Source organism: Bos grunniens, chromosome 12 (assembly GCF_055505025.1).
Source record: "Bos grunniens cultivar Pamir isolate PY7600 chromosome 12, Bosgru_T2T1.0, whole genome shotgun sequence".
Classification (NCBI taxonomy): domain Eukaryota; kingdom Metazoa; phylum Chordata; class Mammalia; order Artiodactyla; family Bovidae; genus Bos; species Bos grunniens.
The window spans coordinates 40,430,563-40,455,292 of NC_141176.1; the positions used below are offsets into that span (position 1 = coordinate 40,430,563).

General features: G+C 35.9%; 1 protein-coding gene across 4 annotated transcripts in view; it reads right to left on the reverse strand.

The window, feature by feature from the left end:
* PCDH9 (protocadherin 9) overlaps positions 1 to 24,730 on the reverse strand; it is a 1,139,929-nt gene that overhangs the window by 713,696 nt on the left and 401,503 nt on the right. For 2 of the 4 annotated variants that reach the window (XM_086328510.1, XM_086328508.1), the window contains exon 3: positions 12,523 to 12,624. The exons of the other annotated variants lie outside the window; for them this stretch is intronic. In XM_086328510.1, coding sequence (XP_086184636.1) covers positions 12,523 to 12,624 — 102 coding nt within the window. The remainder of the gene's footprint in view (positions 1 to 12,522; positions 12,625 to 24,730) is intronic. 4 annotated transcript variants of the gene reach the window in all.

Genomic DNA, 24,730 nt, shown 5'->3' on the forward strand with positions numbered 1-24,730 from the left:
CATTGGCAAAGATCCTATGTCTGGGGAAGATTGAAGGCAGAAGGAGAAGAGGGTGACAGAGGATGAGATGTTTGGATGGTATCACCGACTCAATGGATATGAACTTGGGCAAACTCCAGGAGATGGTGAGGGACAGGGAAGCATGGTGTGCTGCAATCCATGGCCTCGCAAAACATGGTACAAAACTTGGCAACTGAACAACACAGCCTTTTAGGCTTCCCAGGTGGGAGTAGTGGTAAAGAACCTGTCTGCCCATGCAGGAGACATAAGAGATGTGGGTTTGATCTCTAGGTCAGGAAGATCCCCTGGAGAAGGGCATGGCAAACACCCCAGTATTCTGGCCTGGAGAATCCCATGGACAGAGGAGCCTGGCAGGCTACATGGGGCCTCAAAGAATGGGAAATGACTCTGCAACTAATAGTTTCACTTCCTAGAGTATAATATTAATATTTATAAAATATAAATATATAAATCCAGTAAAACCATAAATTCATTTTGAGTTTGAAATATCTCTGATTATCATAATTTATTAAACTTACATCATGATTTAGAGCATATTTGTAAATCCTATAATGTATACATACAATTAAGCTTGTTTTAAAAAATATTAGCCATCTTTTACAAAAATCATTATTCTTGGTGGATGTATGGAAATTAGAATGAGGTTTCAGTTCAGTTCAGTTCAGTCGCTCAGTCGTGTCTGACTCTTTGCGACCCCATGAATCACAGCACGCCAGGCCTCCCTGTCCATCACCAACTCCTGGAGTTCACTCAAACTCATGTCCGAGTTGGTGATGCCATCCAGCCATCTCATCCTCTGCTGTCCCCTTCTCCTCCTGCCCCCAATCCCTCCCAGCATCAGAGTATTTTCCAATGAGTCAACTCTTCGCATGAGGTGGCCAAAGTATTGGAGTTTCAGCTTCAGCATCAGTCCTTCCAATGAACACCCAGGATTGATCTCCTTTAGGATAGAGTGGTTGGATCTCCTTGCAGTCCAAGGGACTCTCAAGAGTCTTCTCCAACATGAATGAGGTTTATATAATATGAAATAGTTTTATGAAAAATATTTATGTAATTAGTTGATGTGCACTTCTAAACATAGATATGTTGACTATTAGATTTCCAAATCCTTGCAACACTAGTTGAAAAGTGATTTCACAATTAATAATCAATAGTGAATGAAATAAATTTTATTCACTATTAATTCAATATAAGTACTCTTTTCTAAAAATAAGCTATCACTTATTTTTTATCATTTTCATTTATATTCTCCACTCTCATATGTTTGCTTTACTGTTACTCCTCTCAATATGTCTTAATATCCTGAGATACTTAACATGGCAACCCACTCCAGTATTCTTGCCTGGAAAATCTCATGGACGGTAGAACCTGGTAGACTACAGTCCATGGGTTTGCAGTCGGACACGACTGAGCGACTTCACTTTCACTCTATAGGAGTTAAATATGGGGATTTCTGGCAGGCATGCTGCTGCTGCTGCTGCTACTGCTAAGTCGCTTCAGTCATGTCTAACTGTTTGCAACCCCATAGAGGGCAGCCCACCAGGCTCCCCTGTCCCTGGGATTCTCCAGGCAAGAACACTGGAGTGGGGTGCCATTTCCTTCTCCAATGCATGAAAGTGAAAAGTGAAAGTGAAGTCGCTCAGTCGTGTCCGACTCTCAGCAGCCCCATGGACTGCAGCCTACGAGGCCATAGATATCCAGAAATATGCAGAGCCTTCTGACATCTCCAGGTATCTCTGTTACTCCTATAAACAAATGTTGACCTGCATTAATCACAAGAACATACAACTTCAGTTGATTTAAATGTACTATAAGGCAGCTGTATCTTTCTTTCATTCTCACAGTCTGATGTCATTTATTGTCATTTTATGTGTGGCTCCCAGTCTGATCCAACAGATGTTGAGTTATACCTTTTATATTGTACATTTTGGTTGTTTTGTTATATCTTCAGGCCCCTTCAGTGGAAAGCTACTATGGTTGTCATTTGTTTGAAAGGCTCTTCCCCTCTCTCTTTGTACACTTCATTCTCTCCGTGAACAGCTGCATCACAGCTGTCATTCTGAATGGCAAAGATGCCTGGCCGATACGCCTAGGCCTGCGGCACACAGAGTGTCTTCAAACAACTAATTAACAGGAGCTGGGCCACAGCAAGGTTTAGTGCTGTCCGTCAAGCCTGCGACCGCTGCTGACACCATCAGCAAATCTGTCAAAAGCAGCTCTTCCTGTGAATAAAACCAAGCCCACTTCCTCTCTGGTGAAGAAGGAATTGGCAGAATGTATTTAATAAAAAATAAAAGAAAGTGATATTCATCCTTTATACAGGGTTAAGTAATTGAAAAAAATATTGAGCTGGTGGAAAATTTGATAACTGATTTATACCTGTTACTGGAATACAAGGAACCCAGCTGAAAATGTCTCCATAAATTTCCAGTGGAGAAAATGTATTAGGCCACCAACAGTGTTCAAGTATATTTAGTTAGCCTCTGGAATATACTAATGTGTCCTTTCTTTAATAATAAGGGGCTATTAATTATTGCATATAAAATCTGATTTACATGCCCATATATAAATGTAATCCTACATCAGATTTATTATATATAATAATTACATATATATATTCATCTATTGTATATACATGGATATTACACATAAACTTTGTTTAAAAAATCCAGATCTCTAAGAATATATGTAAATATACATATCTGATTTCAAAATAAAGTCTCTAGCAGTTTTAAAGCCAACTATTTTGAAAATACACTGAGAAATAGTATACAGCCAATATTGTTCTTATTAACTAAAAATGTACATTGATACTACACTGATTAAGAATGTGAAGTTTGGTAGCTACTATTCTCCTGAATTTCAAATCAGGATGAGATCTTAATAGTGGAGTCAGGAAAATAAGAGAATTAATCAGTGGAACTTTTCTCAAACTTTTCTTGTCTTCTAACATTGGGCCTTCACACATGCAGACTGCTTGAGAAATATTTTCATTTTTCCATCACCACACATTACACTATTCCTGATTATTCACCTGGCAGACTCCCTCAAGTATTATGTTAATGTTATATTTTACATCTACTAGTTTAAATTGCTCCTGCTACATGATTTCTTTAATCTTGAATATATTTAGTATTGCTTATAATTCATGGTAACCTACTGAATACAAATATATTCCCTAGACTGTAATGTATAAGACACAAAGAATCACATTCATGTGCTCAGCATGATATACTTAGCATATAACATAACTATGCCTTTGTTATATTTGCCAGATAAATACTTTGGAAGTAAAGAGAGAGGGAAGAAGAGAAGGAGGGAGACAAACAAAGAGAAAGGAAAGAAAGAAGGATTAATTTATGACTCATGGATTGGTTTCATCATGATTATGGTAAAGACCTACAAGGGGAAGATGAATAATTTGTTTCTTCTTTGAAGAATAATATCAATATCATGCTAGTGGACAAGAAAAGAAGGAATTGTCTATTTCTCAGGGAATGCATTCATGGCCTCATTTAAAAAATTAAATCAATCCACATTAGAATGCACAGATAGGTAGTACAGGTTTGGTCAATTATATGTATTATTGTATTTACTTATGTCTCTAATACCTTTTAAATTTTTTCAAGCATAAATTTAATAGTAAGAAATAAGAGCAGTTCACATTTCACAGAAAATATTATTATACACAGGCATTAAAGATAAATGCATACAGTGTGTATATACTACTGTACTATACTTTCTTTGAATTCTCGGTGAAGTAAAGTGAAACTCAGTTATGTCCGACTCTTGGTGACCTCCAGGCCAGGATAACGGAGTGGGTTAGCCTTTCGCTTCTCCAGGGGATCTTCCCAATCCAAGGATCGAATCCAGGTTTCCCACATTGCAGGCAGATTCTTTACCAGCTGAGCCACAAGGGGAAACCCAAGAATACTGGTGTAGGTAGCCTATCTCTTCTCCAGTGGATCTTCCCAACCCAGGAATCGAACCAGGGTCTCCTGCATTGCAGGCAGATTCTTTACCAACTGAGCTAACAGATAAATCCTTCAATTCTTGGTAATTTGTTTCAAATCTATATATGCTTAGTTAGAAGCTAATGAGGGCTTAAATATTTTTAATGAATTATGTAAGGAAAATTTTAATCTATACAATATAAATTGCATATGATGGATACATACAAAGCAGAGTTTCCCATCAGTTATTATGTGCATGTGTGCTAAGTCACTTCAGTCTTGTCTGACTCTGTGACCCTATGGGCTATAGCCCTCCAGGTTCCTCTGTCCATGGGATTCTCCAGTCATTACAAAGATTCCTAAATAATGTTTAGAATGGTGGTCAGTAATGATACCATTATTTTCTAGGATTTTTTTGCAAAGTCAATCTCATATGAAATGGCATGTAGAAAACTTTGACTTTTCTCAGTTGGACATGTGAGAACTGAACTCCAACAGTGATCCATGATGTGTAATTTTTTATTACTTCGCTCCAGTGCAGATTTAGAATCTTCATGAGAAAAGGAAGAAAAAGGGACTATGTCCTTTTTTAGTGAGTGGCCTCGACTTGCCATCCAGCATGCTTTCTGTACCAGTTGTTAGATATGCAAAGTCCCATAGTAAGATATTGAGTGTAATATAGTTTTCACTATATTACATTATGTACTACATTATTTTACTGTATTACATTATTATATTACAATATTTACTATATTACTAACTGTAATATAGTTTTTCATCATTTTTATTAATTAACAGCATTTTGGAAAGCAATTCTATATGTTACTGAATATATAATTTTTTTACTATTAAGAATCATTCCTAAAATGCATATGTATGTAGTGTGTGTATGCATATATGTGTGTGTGTGTGGTTGTGTATGTGCATGTGTGTGTGTGTGTGGATGTGTGCGTGCATGTGTGTGTGTATGTGTGTGTGTGTATGCATGTAAGTGTATATACCTGCTTCCCAGGGGGTACTAGTAGTAAAGAATCTGCCTGCCAATGCATGAAACAAAAGTAATGTGTTCAGTCCCTGGGTCAGGAAGATCCCCTGGATGAGGGCATGGCAATCTACTCCAGTATTCTTACCTGGAGAATCCACATGGACAGGGGAGCCTGACAGGTAACAGTTCACAGGGTCACAAAGAGACGCAACTGAAGCAACTTATCATGCATGCACACTTGTGTATGTATATATATATATATATATCTCATGTATACATCTTTAAATATTTTCTACTTTTTGAGTTTTAGGCTAGGCTGTTCTTACAAAGAAATAAAATAAAAGTAAACCGGGTTGTGAATTTAGTACCATTAGTGGAGAAGGCAATGGCACCCCACTCCAGTACTCTTGCCTGGAAAATCCCATGGACGGAGGAGCCTGGTAGGCTGCAGTCCATGGGGTTGCTGAGAGTCGGATACGACTGAGCGACTTCACTTTCACTTTTCACTTTCATGCATTGGAGAAGGAAATGGCACCCCACTCCAGTGTTCTTGCCTGGAGAATCCCAGGGACAGGGGAGCCTGGTGGGCTGCCCTCTATGGGGTTGCAAACAGTTAGACATGACTGAAGCGACTTAGCAGTAGCAGCAGCAGCAGTGAAACTCTATTAGTTGCAATATTCTTTGCTACTTACCAATATTATAATATTAAAAAAATACTAAATGGTACCTATTATTGTCATTTAAAAACACTAGTATCAGCTATAATACCTATTCTAAGTACTAGACACAGTTATTGGAAACTAAATGTGCTTGGTAACATGACTATATAATATGCCAGCAACAGGAAAATGCAAGTCCATAGTTTAAAAGATGCTTACTCCTTGGAAGGAAAGCTATGACAACCCTAGATGGCATATTAAAAAGCAAAGGCATCACTTTGAAGACAAAGTGCCATATAATCAAAGCTATGGTTTTTCTAGTAGTCATGTACAGATGTGACAGTTGGACCATAAAGAAGGCTGAGCTCCGAAGAATTGATGTTTTTGAACTGTGGTGTTCAATAAGACTCTTGAGAGTCCCTTGGTCTGCAAGGAAATCAAACCAGTCAATCCTAAAGGAAATCAGTCCCTGAATATTCACTGGAAGGACTAATGCTGAAGTTCCAACACTTTAGCACCTGATGAGAGGAGCCAGCTCAATTGAAAAGACCTTGATGCTGGGAAAGATAGAAGGCAAAAAGAGAAGAGGGCAGCAGAAGATGAGGTAGTTAAATAGCATCATGGACTCAGTGGACATGATTTTGAGCAAACTCCAAGATACAGTGGAGGACATTGGAGCTTTGCATGCTTCAGTCCATGGGGTCTCAAAGAGTCAGACACCACTGAACAACAACAATAAAAAATTAAAATTCACTTATTAAATCTTACTTAACTAGATTCAGACTATTAAGTTAATAGTCTAAATCTATTAAGTTAGTTGAGTAAGGTTAATTGTGTTAAGTACAAAAGGAGAAAAGGAAAGAAAAGAGCAAGACCTAGACAATATAGCAGAGACATTACTTTGTCAATAAATGTCTGCCTAGTCAAGGCTATGGTTTCTCCACTAGTCAGAGTTGCACTATAAAGAAAGCTGAGCTGAGGAATTGATGCTTTTGAACTGTGGTGATGGAGAAAACTCTTGAGAGTCCCTTGGACTGCAAGGAGATCCAAACAGTCCATCCTAAAGGAGATCAGTCCTGGGTGTTCACCGGAAGGACTGATGTTGAAGCTGAAATTCCAATACTTAGGCCACCTGATGCAAAGAACTGACTCATTTGAAAAGTCCCTGGCTAATGGTTTGTCAATTTTATTTATCCTTTCAAAGAACCAGCTTTTGGCTTTGTTGATTTTTGCTATGTTGATATATGGCAAAACCAATACAATATTGTAAAGTTAAAAACTAAAATAAAAAAGAAAAGACCCTGATGCTGGGAAAGATTGAGAGCAGGAGGAGAAGGGGATGACAGAGGATGAGTTGGTTGGATGGCATCACTGACTCAATGGACATGATTTTGGGTAAACTCTGGGAGTTGGTGATGGACAGGGAGGCCTGGTGTGCTGCAGTCCATGGGGTGGCAAAGAATCAGACATGACTGAGTGACTAAACTGAACTGTACTGAGGTAAGACAAAAGCAAAAGTGTTTAGGCTTTACATTTTTCCTTTTTTATTTGAAAATAGCAGATAATGTTAACATCTTGCTTACTCCATTTGGTATCGTTAATTTTTAAGCTCTATTGGAAACATTGAGCCCAGTGTATTCCCAACTTTCAATGTGCCTTCTGTTTGGTGACCCAAGCTCAAGGTGCACCCATAACTTCAACCTTAATGAGGAGGGAAATAATAATTACCTGGAAAAACCTGTATGCAGGTCAGGAAGAAACATTTACAACTGGACATGGAACAACAGACTGGTTCCAAATAGGAAAAGGAGTACATCAAGGCTGTATACTGTCACTCTGCTTATTTAACCTATATGCAAATACATCTTGAAAAATGATGGCTGTATGAAGCACAAGCTGGAATGAAGATTGCTGGGAGAAATATCAATAACCTCAGATATGCAGATGACATGACCCTTATGGCAGAAAGTGAAGAGGAACTAAAAAGCCTCTTGATGAAAGTGAAAGGAGAGTGAAAAAGTTGGCTTAAAACTTAACATTCAGAAAACTAAGATCATGGCATCTGGTCCCATCACTTCATGGCAAGTAGATGGGGAAACAGTGGAAATAGTGGCAGACTTTAATTTTTGGGGCTCCAAAATCACTGCAGATGGTGACTGCAGCCAGGAAATTAAAAGACGCTTGCTTCTTGGAAGAAAAGCTATTACCAACCTAGACAGCACATTAAAAAGCAGAGACATACTTTGTCAACAAATATCTGTTTAGTCAAGGCTATTGTTTTTCCAGTAGTCATGTATGGATGTGAGAGTTGGATTATAAAGAAAGCTGAGCACCGAAGAACTGATGCTTTTGGACTGTGGTGTTGGAGAAGACTTGAGAATCCCTTGGACTGTGAGGAGATCAACCAGTCCATCCTAAAGGAGATCAATCCTGAGTGTTCATTGGAAGGACTGATGTTGAAGCTGAAACTCCAATACTTTGGCCACCTGATGGGAAGAGCTGACTCATTTGAAAAGACCCTGATGCTGGGAAAGATTGAGAGCAGGAGGAGAAGGGGATGACAGAGGATGAGATGGTTGGATGGCATCACTGACTCAATGCACATGCGTTTGAGTGGACCCTGGGAGTTGGTTATGGACAAGGAGGCCTAGCGTGCTACGGTTCATGTGGTCACAAAGAGTTGAACATGACTGAGAGACTGAACTGAAATGAACTGGAGGAATACTGTCCTAAGGTTATGAATGTGAAATGTAAGATGTGGTAATAGTTTAATATATTGTAGTTCTCTTACCACATGGTCCACTCACTTTCCATTTGATGTTTTGTTTTTTAAATATTTCCATCAAATCACACACTGGGTTGTTTGTGAAACCAATCATATTTAACTTCTATAAACTTCTTAATCCAGCAAAACTTGTGTTATAAATTTACCTAAAGGGTCAAAAATATTTCCCTTATCAAGATGTTTTTCCCAATCTTGGCCTATAGATTTATAGCAGTGGTCCATCCTAGGATATCTTAATCAACCATCTGCACCCATGAATTTCACACTTGTGATAGCTGCCACATTTCCAAAGCCTGGCAGCTAAAGTTCACACATTTTAAAACTCTTCCACCAATCTTCCTAACTCTTAGAGCTAAGATTTTCATCTGACATTGATTTTTGGATTTCTTTGCTACAAGAAAAAAAAGTCTTATCTCAAAAATTCATACACTGAACACTAGACCATTTTGTAAAAATACTTTAGCTCAAGCATCAAAAACAGTGACAGGGAGCATCTACTCATACTGAGATGCAGTCTTGTGTGAATTCCAATAACTATGAGACATTTTCCTACAGATTGCAGGATATAGACACCGAGAGCTCTATCTGTTTATGCTTAATGCAGTTTACTGGGAAAAGGGAATTGAGTATAATAAAGGGAAATAACAATAAAATTTATAGATCAAAGATGCTTTGCAAGGGTAATATGCATTTATGGCATGAAAACAAGGTACATTCTTTTTTTTTTTTTTTGGCCTCTATTTTAACCATTATGGGGCTCTATGTTTACGATGACAGAGGCTTGACAAGAAGATAAAACTTAAACATGACAGTTAGTTTAAATTCCACACCTTACTTGAAATCTAATTTTGGAACTATTTTCTTTGACACTTGGCTTGGAAAAATTTTATGCAGCTGAAGTTAGCTATTAGGTCACTCCAAGATCAGAAAATCTGGATCGAATTCTAGTGCTTATCTCTAGCTAGTTCTGTGACCCAGGGCAAGCTATTCCATCTTTCTAGTCTTCAAATTATGCTTCAGTAACATGAACATATAAATGTGATGGTTCCTAACAGTCAAATATCCTGTGACTTTTTTTTTTTCTTAGACATTACCACAGGGTAATTACCTTGAAGTTTCTAAAATCTTGTTGGTCTGATTTACTCCATTTTCATTAATTACTATTTGTGTGATTTTGAGAAAAATTACATAACCTCTGTGTGTCTCAGTGGTCACATCTGTAAAAAGGTAATGATAATAATAGTACCTACCTAATGGGATTGTTGTCAGGATTAAATGAGCTATATTTTAATAATACTAATATCAAAATTTCCTGTATTTATATATATATATATATATAGGAGGACACACATTAAAAAATCATAAATTAACATTTATTAGCATTTAATTCAGAGAAGGCAATGGCACCCCACTCCAGTACTCTTGCCTGGAAAATCCCATGGACGGAGGAGCCTGGTAGGCTGCAGTCCATGGGGTCGCTGAGAGTTGGACATGACTGAGTGACTTCACTTTAACTTTTCACTTTCATGCATTGGAGGAGGAAATGGCAACCCACTCAGTGTTCTTGCCTGGAGAATCCCAGGGACAGGGGAGCCTGGCGGGCTGTGTGGTCTATGGGGTCGCACAGAGTCAGACACTACTGAAGCAACTTAGCAGCAGCAGCAGCATTTAATTAATAGCCATTTTTCCCTAGTGGTACATAAAATCATAGCATGTTTTATACTCAGAAATAGATTAGATGAAATTTTGTAATACATATGGAATGCTTAGAATAGTGTTTGGTATAAAAATTGTCCAATAGCTGATATTAAAATCTTTCTGTACATAATAATTGTTATATATAAATTAAGAGGGATAATTTAAGTGTGATTAAAATCTTGCTAGTCATATCAGCCTTGGTTTTATTTTATATCTAATGTCATAGTATAAATTTAATAGTTTCATTCAGATTAATAAATATGAATTGACATAAAATATTATTTTTTACTTTAATGAGTAGATATGATACAAATGAGTAGATATTATACAAATTTTTATTTGAATTTGTAGATATGACACAAATGAGTAGATATGACACAAATATTTTTAAGAGCAAATATGCCATTTTTTTACTTAAGTTGATTAAGAAGGGAAAAATATAATTGTTAGAAAATTGAAAATTAAGAATATACTTATGTTTACATAAACTTAGCTCAGTATTCAATATGAAGAAAAATAACAGCATAGTGCAGGAACCAACTTTGCACATCATAATTGCCTTTAGTTATAAATTCTCAGCTTTGATTTTTGGAGTCATAATATAAATCAACATCATAATTCTGAGTATCATTTTTTCTTGGCAATGTTCCTTAAAAATTTAATCAAATAAACTCTATATAAACTGTGTTCCTGTGCTTTGGAACTTATAAAATATCTAGAGAAGAAAAAAAAATTGGTTCATAGAAAATTATTTTAATTATAACTCATTTATTTTCTACACAAAAGTAAGAAAAGTGTTCAATTAATGATTAAATCCTAGAGGTCTGTGGGGGATATCGATTCTTTACTCAAAACATGCAGAAATGAAAATGATATAAAAATGGATATAATTCTTAGGAATTTAAAATTGGATTTTAATGGGTTTAAATATCTGAATGGGCCCTTTAAAGATTTACATGAACGTTTATGAATGAAACATTTATTTCTTCAATAGAGTAATTGAGTTATTATTGGATGAAATAAGGGTGAGTAATGGCACAAATCCCTGTGTTCTAGACTCATAATACATAGTGATGAGGAACAATCAAAGGGTTAAAAATTATAATTCTTCTCTCAACTGTCAAATGATTAAGATTTTGGAGAAAGAAATATAAAGAAAATAAAAGTAAAATGGGAAGAAGACTATATTCTGTAGTTTAGAAGAATGTTGCTAAATAGTTAGATCCACACAAATAAAAAGGAAAATACATGGAGAAGGAATTAGGGGATAAGCTTCCCCAAATGTCACTTTGTCCACCTCAGTTAATGGTATATCCAAAAAGAAGCTGCTTGTCCAATCGAATTTCTATTAACCAAAGTAGTTTCTCTGACCTACATTATACCTGGGGCTTTGACAATGATATATCCCTTTAGTTGGCAAAAAACACTGTACTGTTAACAATAATCAAAACATTTTCAATACATTTAAGGGAATAGAGGAAAAAAAAAAAACTAGCTTCAATGAGAAAATAGAATAAACACAAACACACCAGAACACACATACATTTACACCAATACATATGCTCTATCAATCCATCATCTTTTACATCTATGATAGGGGAAAATAGGTGAAACAAGTATGTGTGCATTAATGTTAAAGTCAACTATTAAAGCACAACTCATTAAAAATGTGGAACTTTTATTGCACAGTGTGAACATACTTAGCACTATTAAACTATATACTTAAAATGGTTAAAGTAGTAAATTTCATGCTATGTGTTTATCACAATTTTTAATGAAAAATAATAGATTTGTACATTCAGCCATACTAGAATAATTGGTACTGTAATAGCTCTACCCAAATTAAAAATGAATAAATAAATAAAAGAATATTATACAATGAACACATTAAGAGAAAAAAGAAAAACATGACTATTTTTATTTTTAATTCAAATATACAGGAAAATAAATGATCAAGCTGAGAAAAAGTCATTAAAAAATAAAAGATTAATGAAAACCCCAATTTAACCTCTTGATATTAAACATCATTGTCTTCCTTGAGTACAGCAGGTTAAGCAAGTCAATCTTTCAACAAATGGATGTGGGCATTTTTAGCTCAACTAATAAAAATGAATTAAAAATATTTAAAAAGAAAGTTGCCCATTACTGTCTCCAAAAATTGCTAAAAAGCAACACTTTACAGTCATTGACAAGAGCACTATATTTTATAGTTTGACCATTACCAGAAGAGAAAAAGGTTATTCTTCCCTTTTGTTCTAACAGTTTATTTTAAATTGTTTTAAAAAGATACTAATATAAAAATATGACCAAAAAAGAAGGTCAGCAAAGAACATATTTATAAGTTAACTTAGAGTATTTAAAATCACTAGGAAAATGTAAATTGCTCAGTACCAACATGATCTCCATAGAATTATGGCATACCTCGTAATGGCCTTCTTCATTCTCCTGAATATGGAAACCCGCAGAGCTGGGACATTTCTGAGGAGTGACAGGAATATTGTCACTTTTGTTGTGTGAGTTACACTGAAAGAGATTACCAAATAATTGTGACAAACTATTCTATATTAAGAGTGTCTATTGAGAGACATGGTTTGCTAAGCTTCTAATGAAGGAGGTTCCTGTGAACTATCAGGGGTCTTCCTCAAGTAAGTACATGCATTCATATTGAGCCTGTACCAAAAAGGTAAAAAATGGTCCCAGGATAAACAAATTGTGTTTTCACTAAAACTAAAGAAATCTAAGATGTAGTTATTTTACTCCTTCTATTGCAATATTTATTTACTATACTTACAATTTTAGTAGCTAAAGCTTGTATGATGTAATTATTTGTGTGAGGTATTATTCAAATGCTTGATATATATCACATATTATTAAATTGTGACATAGATATTATTATCCCCAGTTACAGATGAGAGAAATGAGACATAAAAATATTTATTTTCCCAAAGTTGGGCTACTACTCAGATCATTCTTCATATCTTCCATATCTATGTCCTTTATAAATGATACATTTGAAACAGACAAAACTGAAAAATTAAAAGTTAAAGGTCTTAAAGTATTATTTCACATTTTTTCTGTAGCAAATGCAAAATATTTTTAAAAACATGTTGACTAAATTAATTCACCTATAAATGAATATGAATTTTAAAAAAAGATATCATAGAATGGCTTGGCTTTTCTCCATGAAAATATTAAAATGATTATTTACCATATTCCTCCAAAAGTTGTTTTGTGTGACAACAAGATATAATTTACTTTCTGTTATCCTTGCCTCCTTCTTTACTAAATCTCTTACTAGTTTCATGGCTGCTTGATCATTTATTAAACATAATATTGGGTTTCTAAGGTCTCCACTTTAATAAAAAACATTGTAGTGCCTCCCCAAAAGGCTCATCACTGACATATAACCTTTCTTCTCCCATAAGACTACAAAGGTATGTATAGATTTTTATGACATAAGTAGGGGAGATAATATTTTTCAAGGTAGAATGCCACTGTTTTGGTTCACCAGTGAAATTTTACTTTCCCCATCCCAAAAAACAAACTTACAAAATTACTTTCAAAACCATTTTCAAAAGCAAGTGAGTTTTAGGGTTTAGTATAATCAAGGTCAGTATATTTTAATCTCAAAACCACCATTTTATATTTTATATATTTATACGTATTTTAAAATATTCACATTACATGTTTTAAAGCTTAAATGTTTTTATTTTAAACTCAGAGAAAGAGCAAATATTCTGAAAATAATTTCAAAATATCCTTCATTACATTTCAAGCATCTCAATTATTAATTACCTCATTTATTTTTGTTTGTTTAAGAGACTCTGCAATATAGCAGAGTAGGAAAGCATGACTCTGAAACCTAAGCCTATATTAGAAACCTTTGTCATGAAAAAGAATATATGCCTGTCCTCTCTACAATAACATCATTTTAACCCTGTTTAAAACCTACCTCCTCTAGGAACTTGTTTTGGGTAATAAAACAAATGGTGATTGCATTTAACCTCTGTTTATAATCTTAGTGACTTAGGTATAATTCGTAAAACACTGGTCTGCCAGTATTAATTCTTAGAATGTGCCTGAGTTTGTGTGAACAACTTCACTGTTAATTATGAAGGTCAATCTTTGGTATCTCTCCACAATGAGAGATACCAGCTTTCAAAAAAGTTTAGGTTTAAAAGTTATCTTCATCTGTGATGGTCTTAGACATTTTAATCTCTCAATTCATGTCCCTCACTTTTCCTCATATCTATTCATGCTGATTAATCTTTTTAAAACCTCTCATGTATTATGCAGTTTTTCTCCTTAGAAACATTTCCGCAATTCCTGTGACCCAGCAGTGGTTCTCATCCTGCCTGTACGTAGAATCACTCAGGGAACTTTAAATAAAGTGTCGCTGACTGAGCCCCACCTCACGCCAGATAAATTAGAGCTAAGGCAAAACTATTTTTGAAATCCCCAGGTAATTCTTGTGTGTAGCCAAGAGTTTAGAATCCCTGGGTTAAAGTTTTCATTTCTTTTCTGGCCTCAGGACACTATAGGGAATTTTAGCCTCACTCCTCTTTCAATCTGATCTCTTGTTAATCCTTTTCCTTATTTAACCCATTGTGGATTATGTGATTATTTTATTTTATTATTTTTTTTTGGATGCCTCACAATGCCTCTGAAATTGGAAAAAAAATCCTATGTTTGCATAATACTTTATATCTTTACATATAAATTTTATGTATTATCCACAAGAAACCTCTGCAGAGAGAGGCAGAAAATGTAATCCTACTTTAACAGATGGGGAGTGCAGAGGTTCAGATAGATTCAAAGGCCTCTGTGCAAGGATTTGACCATTGAAATCACTCCTATGTAACAGGACTTGGGATTTGGCTATCCTGACATTTCTCCCTTAAGGGATTTATTCATTTGCTTATTCATTCACATCTTCTATTCTATTTGTTCATTTGTTTGATCATCAGATATTTGCTGAGTGCATGCTTTGATTCAGGATTTTAGTGTTTCACCAAGATATGGTATTTCATATCTGCAATGGTCTCACACTAGCAGTGAAGTATAATTGGAAACAAAGAACCATCATGATAAGCATAAGTTGCTAAGGGACAGAGAAAAGAGAACTGTGAGACTCCAGTGAGTCTAGTCTTGAAAAATGTGCTGATGAGGGAATCATGGCCAGTACATTTAGGACAGAACGATCAGCATATGTAAAGGCTAGAGACATGAATTCCCCAGACTTGCCTATGAGCGGCAAGTAGTTCAATAATGCTTTAACCATGGATCGTGTGAGCCATGCCATGAGAATAGGGACAGGGGTTATTAGTACATGAAATTTAACGGTTAGACCAATGATGAGAAGTTACAGAATTGGACTGTAATATGAGAGATGACAACCAAATAATGGAATGGTACTTTATATACAGTGGGTACCAAAGGTGAGCTTTTATCTTCATTCCTTCCCTACTTCCCTAAGGCAGTGATATTATGTAAGCAAAACGAATGCATTTGCAATACAACTTACACTCAGGTAAGTCCTTCCATCTAAACAAGATTTTACCACAATCCCTTTCTTGAGTCTAATTATTTAGCAGCCTCTTATAAACAGAGGCATTAACAGAATAGTTAATGGCATCCAAGGAAAAGTTTAATTCACTGTAATGTTATCACTTTTTAAACTTTTTCAGTGTTATAAGGCCTCCAGGGATTACAAATCTATGAATCAGAGTGAAAAAGAAAGCAAAAATAGCACTGTAAAGAATATTTTGAGAGCCAATATTATTAATAGCCCAAACATTAAGGAAACACATTCTTAAGGGAAAAACAATTTAATTGCTATGTATTCTTCCCAACAAATTTCTAGTTCAATGACAGTTACAGCTGAAAATAGATTGAAAGTTTATTTAAAAGTCTTGAGATTTCATCAACTAGAATTTTTCCATTTTCCAAATTTGATACAAATAACTATAAAATGAGTTATGGTCAAGATAGATTTGCTAAATCAGATTTAATATTGAGGGATTCATATGTACATCAAATTTAAGAGAGGTAGAGTTCTCTAACAACAATCATATTAAATGGAGATCAATGTAAATACATTTATTTTATACTTTCAATTCTATTTCATATTTTCCATTTAATAGTATCTATTTTATTATGTGTATAACTCTTCCCACCCTTAAACACTTGTCATAATTCCTGGGAAATTGTCATTCACTCTCAATAGAAATACCTACACAAATCTGGCTCACAATAAGGAATATTAGTTCTTTCATTTTTGATACAAATTCCTAAGGAAGTACTTCATAGTCAAAATATCAAGAGAAAAACTACAACAGTAACAAAAGCAACAAAAGTTTTATGAAAAATTTTATAACCATGAAGTTAAACACTGCTGTTTTCTTTGCTACAAAGGGGATTCTTTACATGTTTCCACCCAACTCTATAGTAGTAGCCTCTTACTCCTCCTACGTTCTTGCAAATTCAAGGTTGTTTCCCCAAAATCAATAGTGTTATTACAAAATCTGTGCAGTCATTATACAGGCGGCCACCTTGTGTTTTTATGCTATAGGTTTCATTAAATAACAATTCCTTTTGTTAAAGCTTCTCACAGAAACTATTATTCCTACTCATTTTAAGAAACTAGAGATTGCTTTCATGAAGAGTTAGTAAACATTCTTCAGTTTTTAATACAAAAGTTCTAAACATCAGTAAAAGATTCACATTTGCAGAAACGAATCTAAAGACTTGTCTGCACTTGGTATCTTCAATCTCTCCACCCATTCCTTTGTACAGCCCATGTGTGTCAAGTTTTTATCACCTCTTATAGTAACTGAAGGGCAATTCACAGTCCTCTTCTCACTTGACACAACTGATAATTCCTTCCTTCCAGATGCATTTGTGTCACTCGCCCTGCAAGGGCCCACGAACTCCTGGGTGTCCTTTTATCGCTCACGCTTTCCTTCTGGAATCATGTAACTGTTCATGTTGGTATTGTCATTGCTAAAACTGAAAAGTTTGGAGAAAATGAAGCTTACTTCCCTAGGAAGTACGTTTTCTGATGGCATTCTCCACTGGTTTCCAATTCTAAACTACTTTCTCAAACAGACACATGAACCATTTACTATTCATAAACAGACAAAGGAAGGGCTTTTCAAATGTTCCTAAACATGCTTATATCAAACCATATATTTTTATGAGTATTTCAGGAAACTGATAAAGTTTATATTTTAAGAGATCCACAGCATATGCTCCGATTTCTGAAAATTTGTTCTAATCACTGAATGTCCTGAAACTTACTCTGTCTCAAATCAGGAAGCCTTGAGCTTGTATTTCCTGTTTGTCTCTAATATCTTCTATGAATCCTTCTTTATTGGCTTATTGTCCTGTCATTATTAAATACGCTTGGAAAACAAAGTTAAAATGCTCATCAAGGTATGTTAACACATAGGTAGTTGCCTTGTGTAATGCATATTTTGATTCAAAATGAAAATGCAGTATAATAAATTTTAAAGCTAAACACCACATAAATAGTATTTGGTTTTAAAATCATAGAAATACAGATGGCTAGAATATATATCAGTGTAGAGATTACTTATATAGAATAAGGAAAAATGATGAACCATAAAAGGATCCAAGGGCTTCCCAAGTGGTCCTTGTGGTAAAGAACTTGCCTATCAGTTCAGGAGAGGTAAGAGACATGGGTTTGATCCTTGGATCAGGAAGATCCCCTGGAAGAAGGCATGGTAACCCACTGCAGTATTCTTGCCTGGAGAATCCCATGGACAGAGGAGTCTGGTAGGCTGAAGTCCATGGGGTAACAAAGAGTCAGACATGACTGAACCAACTGAGCATGCATGCAGACAAAAGGATGCAGAAAGGAATGTCACCTGCATCAGCAGCGTAAAGGTATCTGCTTGTTTATTTTGTTTTTTAAAAAAATGCTTTGCCCCTCTTCTTTTCCTTAAAAAAGTATTTTTCTTAAAAAAATTGGAGACAGAAATATCATAAAATATTAACATATGTTAATTCTGGGTACTAAGGACATAGGTATTTTCCTTACTTCTCTTTACTTTTTCTGAGTTTTTCAAATACCTGAAAATGAGTCAGTACATAGAAAAAGAATTAGCATGGCTTTGTTAAAAATTTGTTCCATCCACTTCAACAAAATTGTAGATAATGGTTATAAAAATGGCTTTATGATCTATAAAATCTTGAAATAATGCATCTTCAGAAGTAAAGGTACTATGTGGAAGATAAATCTCTTCAGATCTGGCTCAGGATCAATCCTCTCCTTTTCAGTAGAAAATGTTTTTCTAAAGCTAGTTGAGGAACATGCTGGTTTTCTTCCTAGGGTACTGTGGCTACTTTCTCTGAATATGTTTTGTTTTCTTTCACTTCACAAGAGAACATGATCCTCCTGTTGACAATTTACTACAATGCCTGCAGCATTACGAGGTATTTCATAAGTATTTTAAGTGAAAATTTTAAGTGAAATGAAAGAATACATGAAAAAAAAAGCAAGACTTTTTGCAGAGACTTATATTCACCTAGATTATTTTGGCTTCTAACTCCCTGGGTAATAATTTCTTGGTAGCTATTTTCTTTTTTCTTTTAGTCTTTTGTCCCCAGCAGACAAATTCATTGCAAAATGAGTATTCCCCAAACCTACACTTTGTGTTGTAAACGCTAAGACAAAAATATAGTGTGTTCATCTCATAGATTGAGAGAGTACCTGCAGTAAAAACAATTAAAAAAGCAATAGATTTAGTCATCATGCTTTGTTTATCAAACTGGACCTTTGGTAATTCATGAAGTGAAGTGGAGTGAAGTCAAAGTCCCTCAGTCGTGTCCGACTCTTTGTGACCCCGTAGACTATACAGTCCATGGAATTCTCCAGACAAGAATAGTGCAGTGGGCAGCCGTTCCCTTCTCCAGGAGATCTTCCCAACCCAGGGATCAACCCAGGTCTCCCACAGTGCAGACACATTCTTTACCAGCTGAACCACAAGGGAAGCCCTCAGTAATTCATGGCAGGAAGCAATTTCTTCACAATAATATGTCACGTAAGTGGATACATTTGAATTGATCTACCGCATATATGAACAAATTAGCTCCTGTTCAACTTCTTGGCCCTGCACAATTTGACTACCCAGGAGACTTTGCCCATCCAGTCTTGGTTCTTCCAGGGCATCAGACACCCCAGGGGTATGCAAGTTAACTGGGATCTACTTCAAAACTACTTGAACTGGCCAATAACCCTCTGCTTTACGTAAATTCCCCTCCACTCTATTCACAGTCCCCATCCTATATCTCCTTTCAGTCTGGAGATAGCCTTTCTTCTCCTTTCTTGAGGTCCCAAAGGTGCCTCCTCCCCTTCCATCCTTAATAGCACTTGCTGTCTCCTCTGTCCCAAGAAGCATTTCCATTTTTAGTCCAGGTTCACAGAGGCTAGCCAGATGGAGGCAGTCACTGTTGCTCAATGAACAGGGAGAAGTTGACTGCTCCATGTGGAATTTATGAGAAAACAAAGGCTGATTTTATATAGCCTTTTGGCATAGGCCATTAAATAGACCAGATGGCTTCCCTCAATTATAGTTTCCTGTAACAAGTGGTATTAACAGACAAAAATAAGTATTTCTTATTGTGCACTTTGTTATGCAAGCAGGTTACTTTTAAAATATTAGTATAATATTTACTTCTAGCTACTATTATTATAATACACTAAATGGAGTCAATTTATTCTGAAACAGTTAAAATATAGGAATATTTTGTAAAAAATCATAACAAATATAAGTTAAAAAGAGGATTGGAAAAATAAGAATGTGGAATTAATGTTTGATGAAATTCAGTAAGTAATTTAAGTTAAGAATACCAGACCACCTGATCTGCTGCTCAACATCACTCATTATCAGAGAAATGCAAATCAAAACCACTATGAGGTACCATTTCACACCAGTCAGAATGGCTGCGATGAAAAAGTCTACAAGTAATAAATGCTGGAGAGGGTGTGGAGAAAAGGGAACCCTCTCACACTGTTGGTGGGAATGCAAACTAGTACAGCCACTATGGAGAACAGTGTGGAGATTCCTTAAAAAACTGGAAATAGAACTGCCTTATGATCCAGCAATCCCACTGCTGGGCATACACACTGAGGAAACCAGAAGGGAAAGAGACACATATACCCCAGTGTTCATCTCAGCACTGTTTATAATAGCCAGGACATGGAAGCAACCTAGATGTCCATCAGCAGATGAATGGATAAGAAAGCCGTGGTACATATGCACAATGGAGTATTACTCAGCCATTAAAAAGAATACATTTGAATCAGTTCTAATGAGGTGGATGAAACTGGAGCCTACTATACAGAGTGAAGTAAGCCAGAAGGAAAAACACCAATACGTATACTAACGCATATATATGGAATTTAGAAAGATGGTAACAATAACCCTGTGTACGAGACAGCAAAAGAGACACTGATGTATAGAACAGTCTTATGGACTCTGTGGGAGAGGGAGAGGGTGGGAAGATTTGGGAGAATGGCATTGAAACATGTAAAATATCATGTATGAAACGAGATGCCAGTCCAGGTTCGATGCACGATACTGGATGCCTGGAGCTAGTGCACTGGGATGACCCAGAGGGATGGTATGGGGAGGGAGGAGGGAGGAGGGTTCGGGATGGGGAACACATGTATACCTGTGGTGGATTCATTTTGATATTTGGCAAAACTAATACAATTATGTAAAGTTTAAAAATAAAATAAAATTTAAAAAAAAAAACATAGGAAAAGGAGTACGTCAAGGCTGTATATTGTCACCCTGTTTATTTAACTTATATGCAGAGTACATCATGAGAAACGCTGGACTGGAAGAAACACAAGCTGGAATCAGGATTGCCGGGAAAAATATCAATAACCTCTGATATGCAGATGACACCACCCTTATGGCAGGAAGTGAAGAGGAACTCAAAAACCTCTTGATGAAAGTGAAAGAGGAGAGTGAAAAAGTTGGCTTAAAGCTCAACATTCAGAAAACCAAGATCATGGCATCTGGTCCCACCACTTCATGGGAAATAGATGGGGAAACAGTGGAAACAGTGTCAGACTTTATTTTTCTGGGCTCCAAAATCACTACAGATAGTGACTGCAGCCATGAAGTTAAAAGACGCTTACTCCTTGGAAGAAAAGTTATGACCAACCTAGATAGCATATTCAAAGGCAGAAACATCACTTTGACAACAAAGGTTCACCTAGTCAAGGCTATGGTTTTTCCTGTGGTCATGTATGGATGTGAGAGTTGGACTGTAAAGAAGGCTGAGCCCCGAAGAATTGATGCTTTTGAACTGTGGTGTTGGAGAAGACTCTTGAGAGTCCCTTGGACTGCAAGGAGATCCAACCAGTCCATTCTGAAGGAGATCAGCCCTGGGATTTCTTTGGAAGGAATGATGCTAAAGCTGAAACTCCAGTACTTTGGCCACCTCATGTGAAGAGTTGACTCATTGGAAAAGACTCTGATGCTGGGAGGGATTGGGGGCAGGAGGAAAAGGGGACGACAGAGGATGAGATGGCTGGATGGCATCAATGACTCGATGGACGTGAGTCTGAGTGAACTCCGGGAGTTGCTGATGGACAGGGAGGCCTGGCGTGCTGCGATTCATGGGGTTGCAAAGAGTCAGACACGACTGAGTGACTGATCTGATCTGATCAGATGAAAACTTTTTCTCCCTTTGTTTAGGAATTCTTCATAAGCTATTTCAAAATTTAATGAACTCTATCATAGACTGACAGACATTTTTCAAACAATTGTAACCATTTAATAAAAAAGTATAGGTGAGAGGTATCATAACCAAGAAATAGCTTTCTCCCAGTGTGTTATTGCTTAAGTGGTATTTGAAAGCAATACATCGATATAAATATCTGGTTACTAAAAATATTTAGCAACTCTGTATATTGTTCATTTCCTGAGGATACCTGAAAATTGCATACTTTCCTTCTAGGCAATGACTTTCAAGGCTTTTTTTAGTGGACAATTGACAAATGCAGAGCTTGAGATGGAGATAAAGATATATTCCCAAAAGAATCATAAAGTTTTTGAAGGGGCTACATTAAGCTGAATTTTATCTTCTTTTATCAACATAATACTTAATGACGTTTGGAATAAAAGGAAAATAATTTTATAGTTCTATAGAAATTTTGGTAATTTAGTTAAAAATTAAGCAATAGCATCCTATGTCAAAATTATGCAGCAGCTTTCCTCTAAATGTGTAACAGCAGAGCAAACTTCTGTGAACTGAGCACTGAGTGTGCCAGGGTGCTGGGTACATGAGTATGAACTCAATTTTGCTAAATAAATAAATACATACATGAATAAGGTCATATATTTCCTCACATCCAGTTATAAATTGTCTTATAAGCAATTACTACTAAGCTCTCTAATATAATACAGATAAACTGGATACAGTTATAGGTCATTACTCACCAAGGAACAGCAGTGCAAAACTACCTTTATGAAGACCACAAATTGTAGCTTTCTGCACATTACAACACTTTCTTTAAGTGGTTCATGGATGTTATGTAGTTTTATGTACCCCTTTTGACCCAGTTGCTATGGGCATGCATAGAAATAAAAACCCTCAGAAAGTACACTTCAAATACCAATATTCCATGCTTTATAACTTCTCCATTGGTTTCTTCCTTGTATTATTACCTTACTATAAAGCCATTTCACAAGAGCAGTAAGACATTGAAAGATTTTAAATTACAAAAGACGGCATGTTATGTTGCTTGAGCAAAGCCTCATTAATGCCAGTCAGCATTGCATACTGCAAATTAATTCTGCATTTTAAATACATGGAACCCTTTACAGCTCCAGACACTTAGGAAGAGAGGCTAACTTCTGTCTAAACATATTCTAAGGAACACAATAACAGACATTTTCAGTACCAGGATCAATCAAGATTATTCACGTTATATTTTTAATTCCAGACATTTTTTTATAGTTTATCTTTTTAATTTTTGCTATAAAATCCCTTATAATTTTTCATGTATTTATAACTTAATTTTATTTATAGTTTGAAGGGAAACAAAACTAAAATTGTCTCAACACAAGAAAAATAGAGTGAGTAAAAATAGTTTTAATATTTCAAATACAAAGGGAGAGGTCATTTTAGAAATGTTCATTGGGAATTTGAAAATGATCTTTCTGTTATATTTCTGGCCTGAATTGAAAGCTTCAGGGAAGGAAAATGATGAGTTTCATTTTCACTCTTAGGTAATTAATGTCCACGAAAGTCAATGTATTTTTTTTAATTGGTTAATATTTCCAGGGAATTCTAAAAGAGTATCAAATACAAAGGACAGAAATGGTAAGGAACTAACAGAAGCAGAAGAGATTAAGAAGAGCTATAAAGTATACACAGAAGAAATGTGCAAAAAAGGTCTTAATGACACAGATAACTATGATGGTGTGGTCATTCACCTAGAGCGGAACAACCTGGAGTGTGAAGTCAAGTGGACCTTAAGAAACAAAGTTAGGAACAAAGCTAGTGGAGGTGACCAAATTCCAGCTGAGCTATTTCAAATCCTAAAAGACGATGCTGTTAAAGTGCTGCACTCAACAAGTCAACAAATTTGGAAAACTCAGCAATGGTCGTAGGACTGAAAAAGGTTGCTTTTCATTCCAATTCCAAAGACTGTTCCAAAGAATGTTCCAAATACCATATGATTGCACTCATTTCATATGCTAGCAAGGTTATGCTGAAGATCATTCAAGCTAGGCTCCAGCATTATATGAACCTAGAACTTCCAGATGTACAAGTTGGGTTTAGAAAATGCAGAGGAACCAGAGATCAAATTGTGAACACTTGCTGGATCTTGGAGAAACCAAAGGAGTTCCAGAAAAACATCTGTTCCATTGACTACACTAAAGCTTTTGACTGTGTGACTCAAAACAAACTGTGGAAAATTCTTAGAGATGAGAGTATCAGGCCACCTTACCTGTCTCCTGAGAAACCTGTATGCAGGTTAAGAAGCCGTTAGAACTGGACATGAGACAACAGACTGGTTCAAAACTGGGAAAGGAGTATGATAAGGCTGTGTGATGTCACCCTTCTTATTTAACATATGCAGAATACCTCTTATGAAATGCTTGGCTGGATTAACACAAGCTGAAATCAAGATTGCCAGAAGAAATATCAACAACTTCAGATATGCAGATGACACCACCCTTATGGCAGAACCTGAAGAAGAACTAAAGAGTCTCTTGATGAAAGAGAAAGAGGAGGGTGAAAAAGTTGGCTTAAAGCTCAACATTCAGAAAACTAAGATCATGGCATCCGGTCCCATCACTTCGTGGCAAACAGATGGGGAAACAGTGGAAACAATGGCAAGGAGATCCAACCAGTCAATCCTAAAGGAAATCAGTCGTGAATATTCATTGGAGGGACTGATGCTGAAGCTGAAACTCCAATACTTTGGTCCCCTGATGCAAAGAGCCAACTCATTGGAAAAGCTCTTGATGCTAGAAAAGATTGAAGGTAAAAGAACAAGGGAGTGAAAGAGGATGAGATGGTTAGATGGCATAATTGACTCAATGGATGTGAATTTGAGCAAACTCCCCAGGAGTTAGAG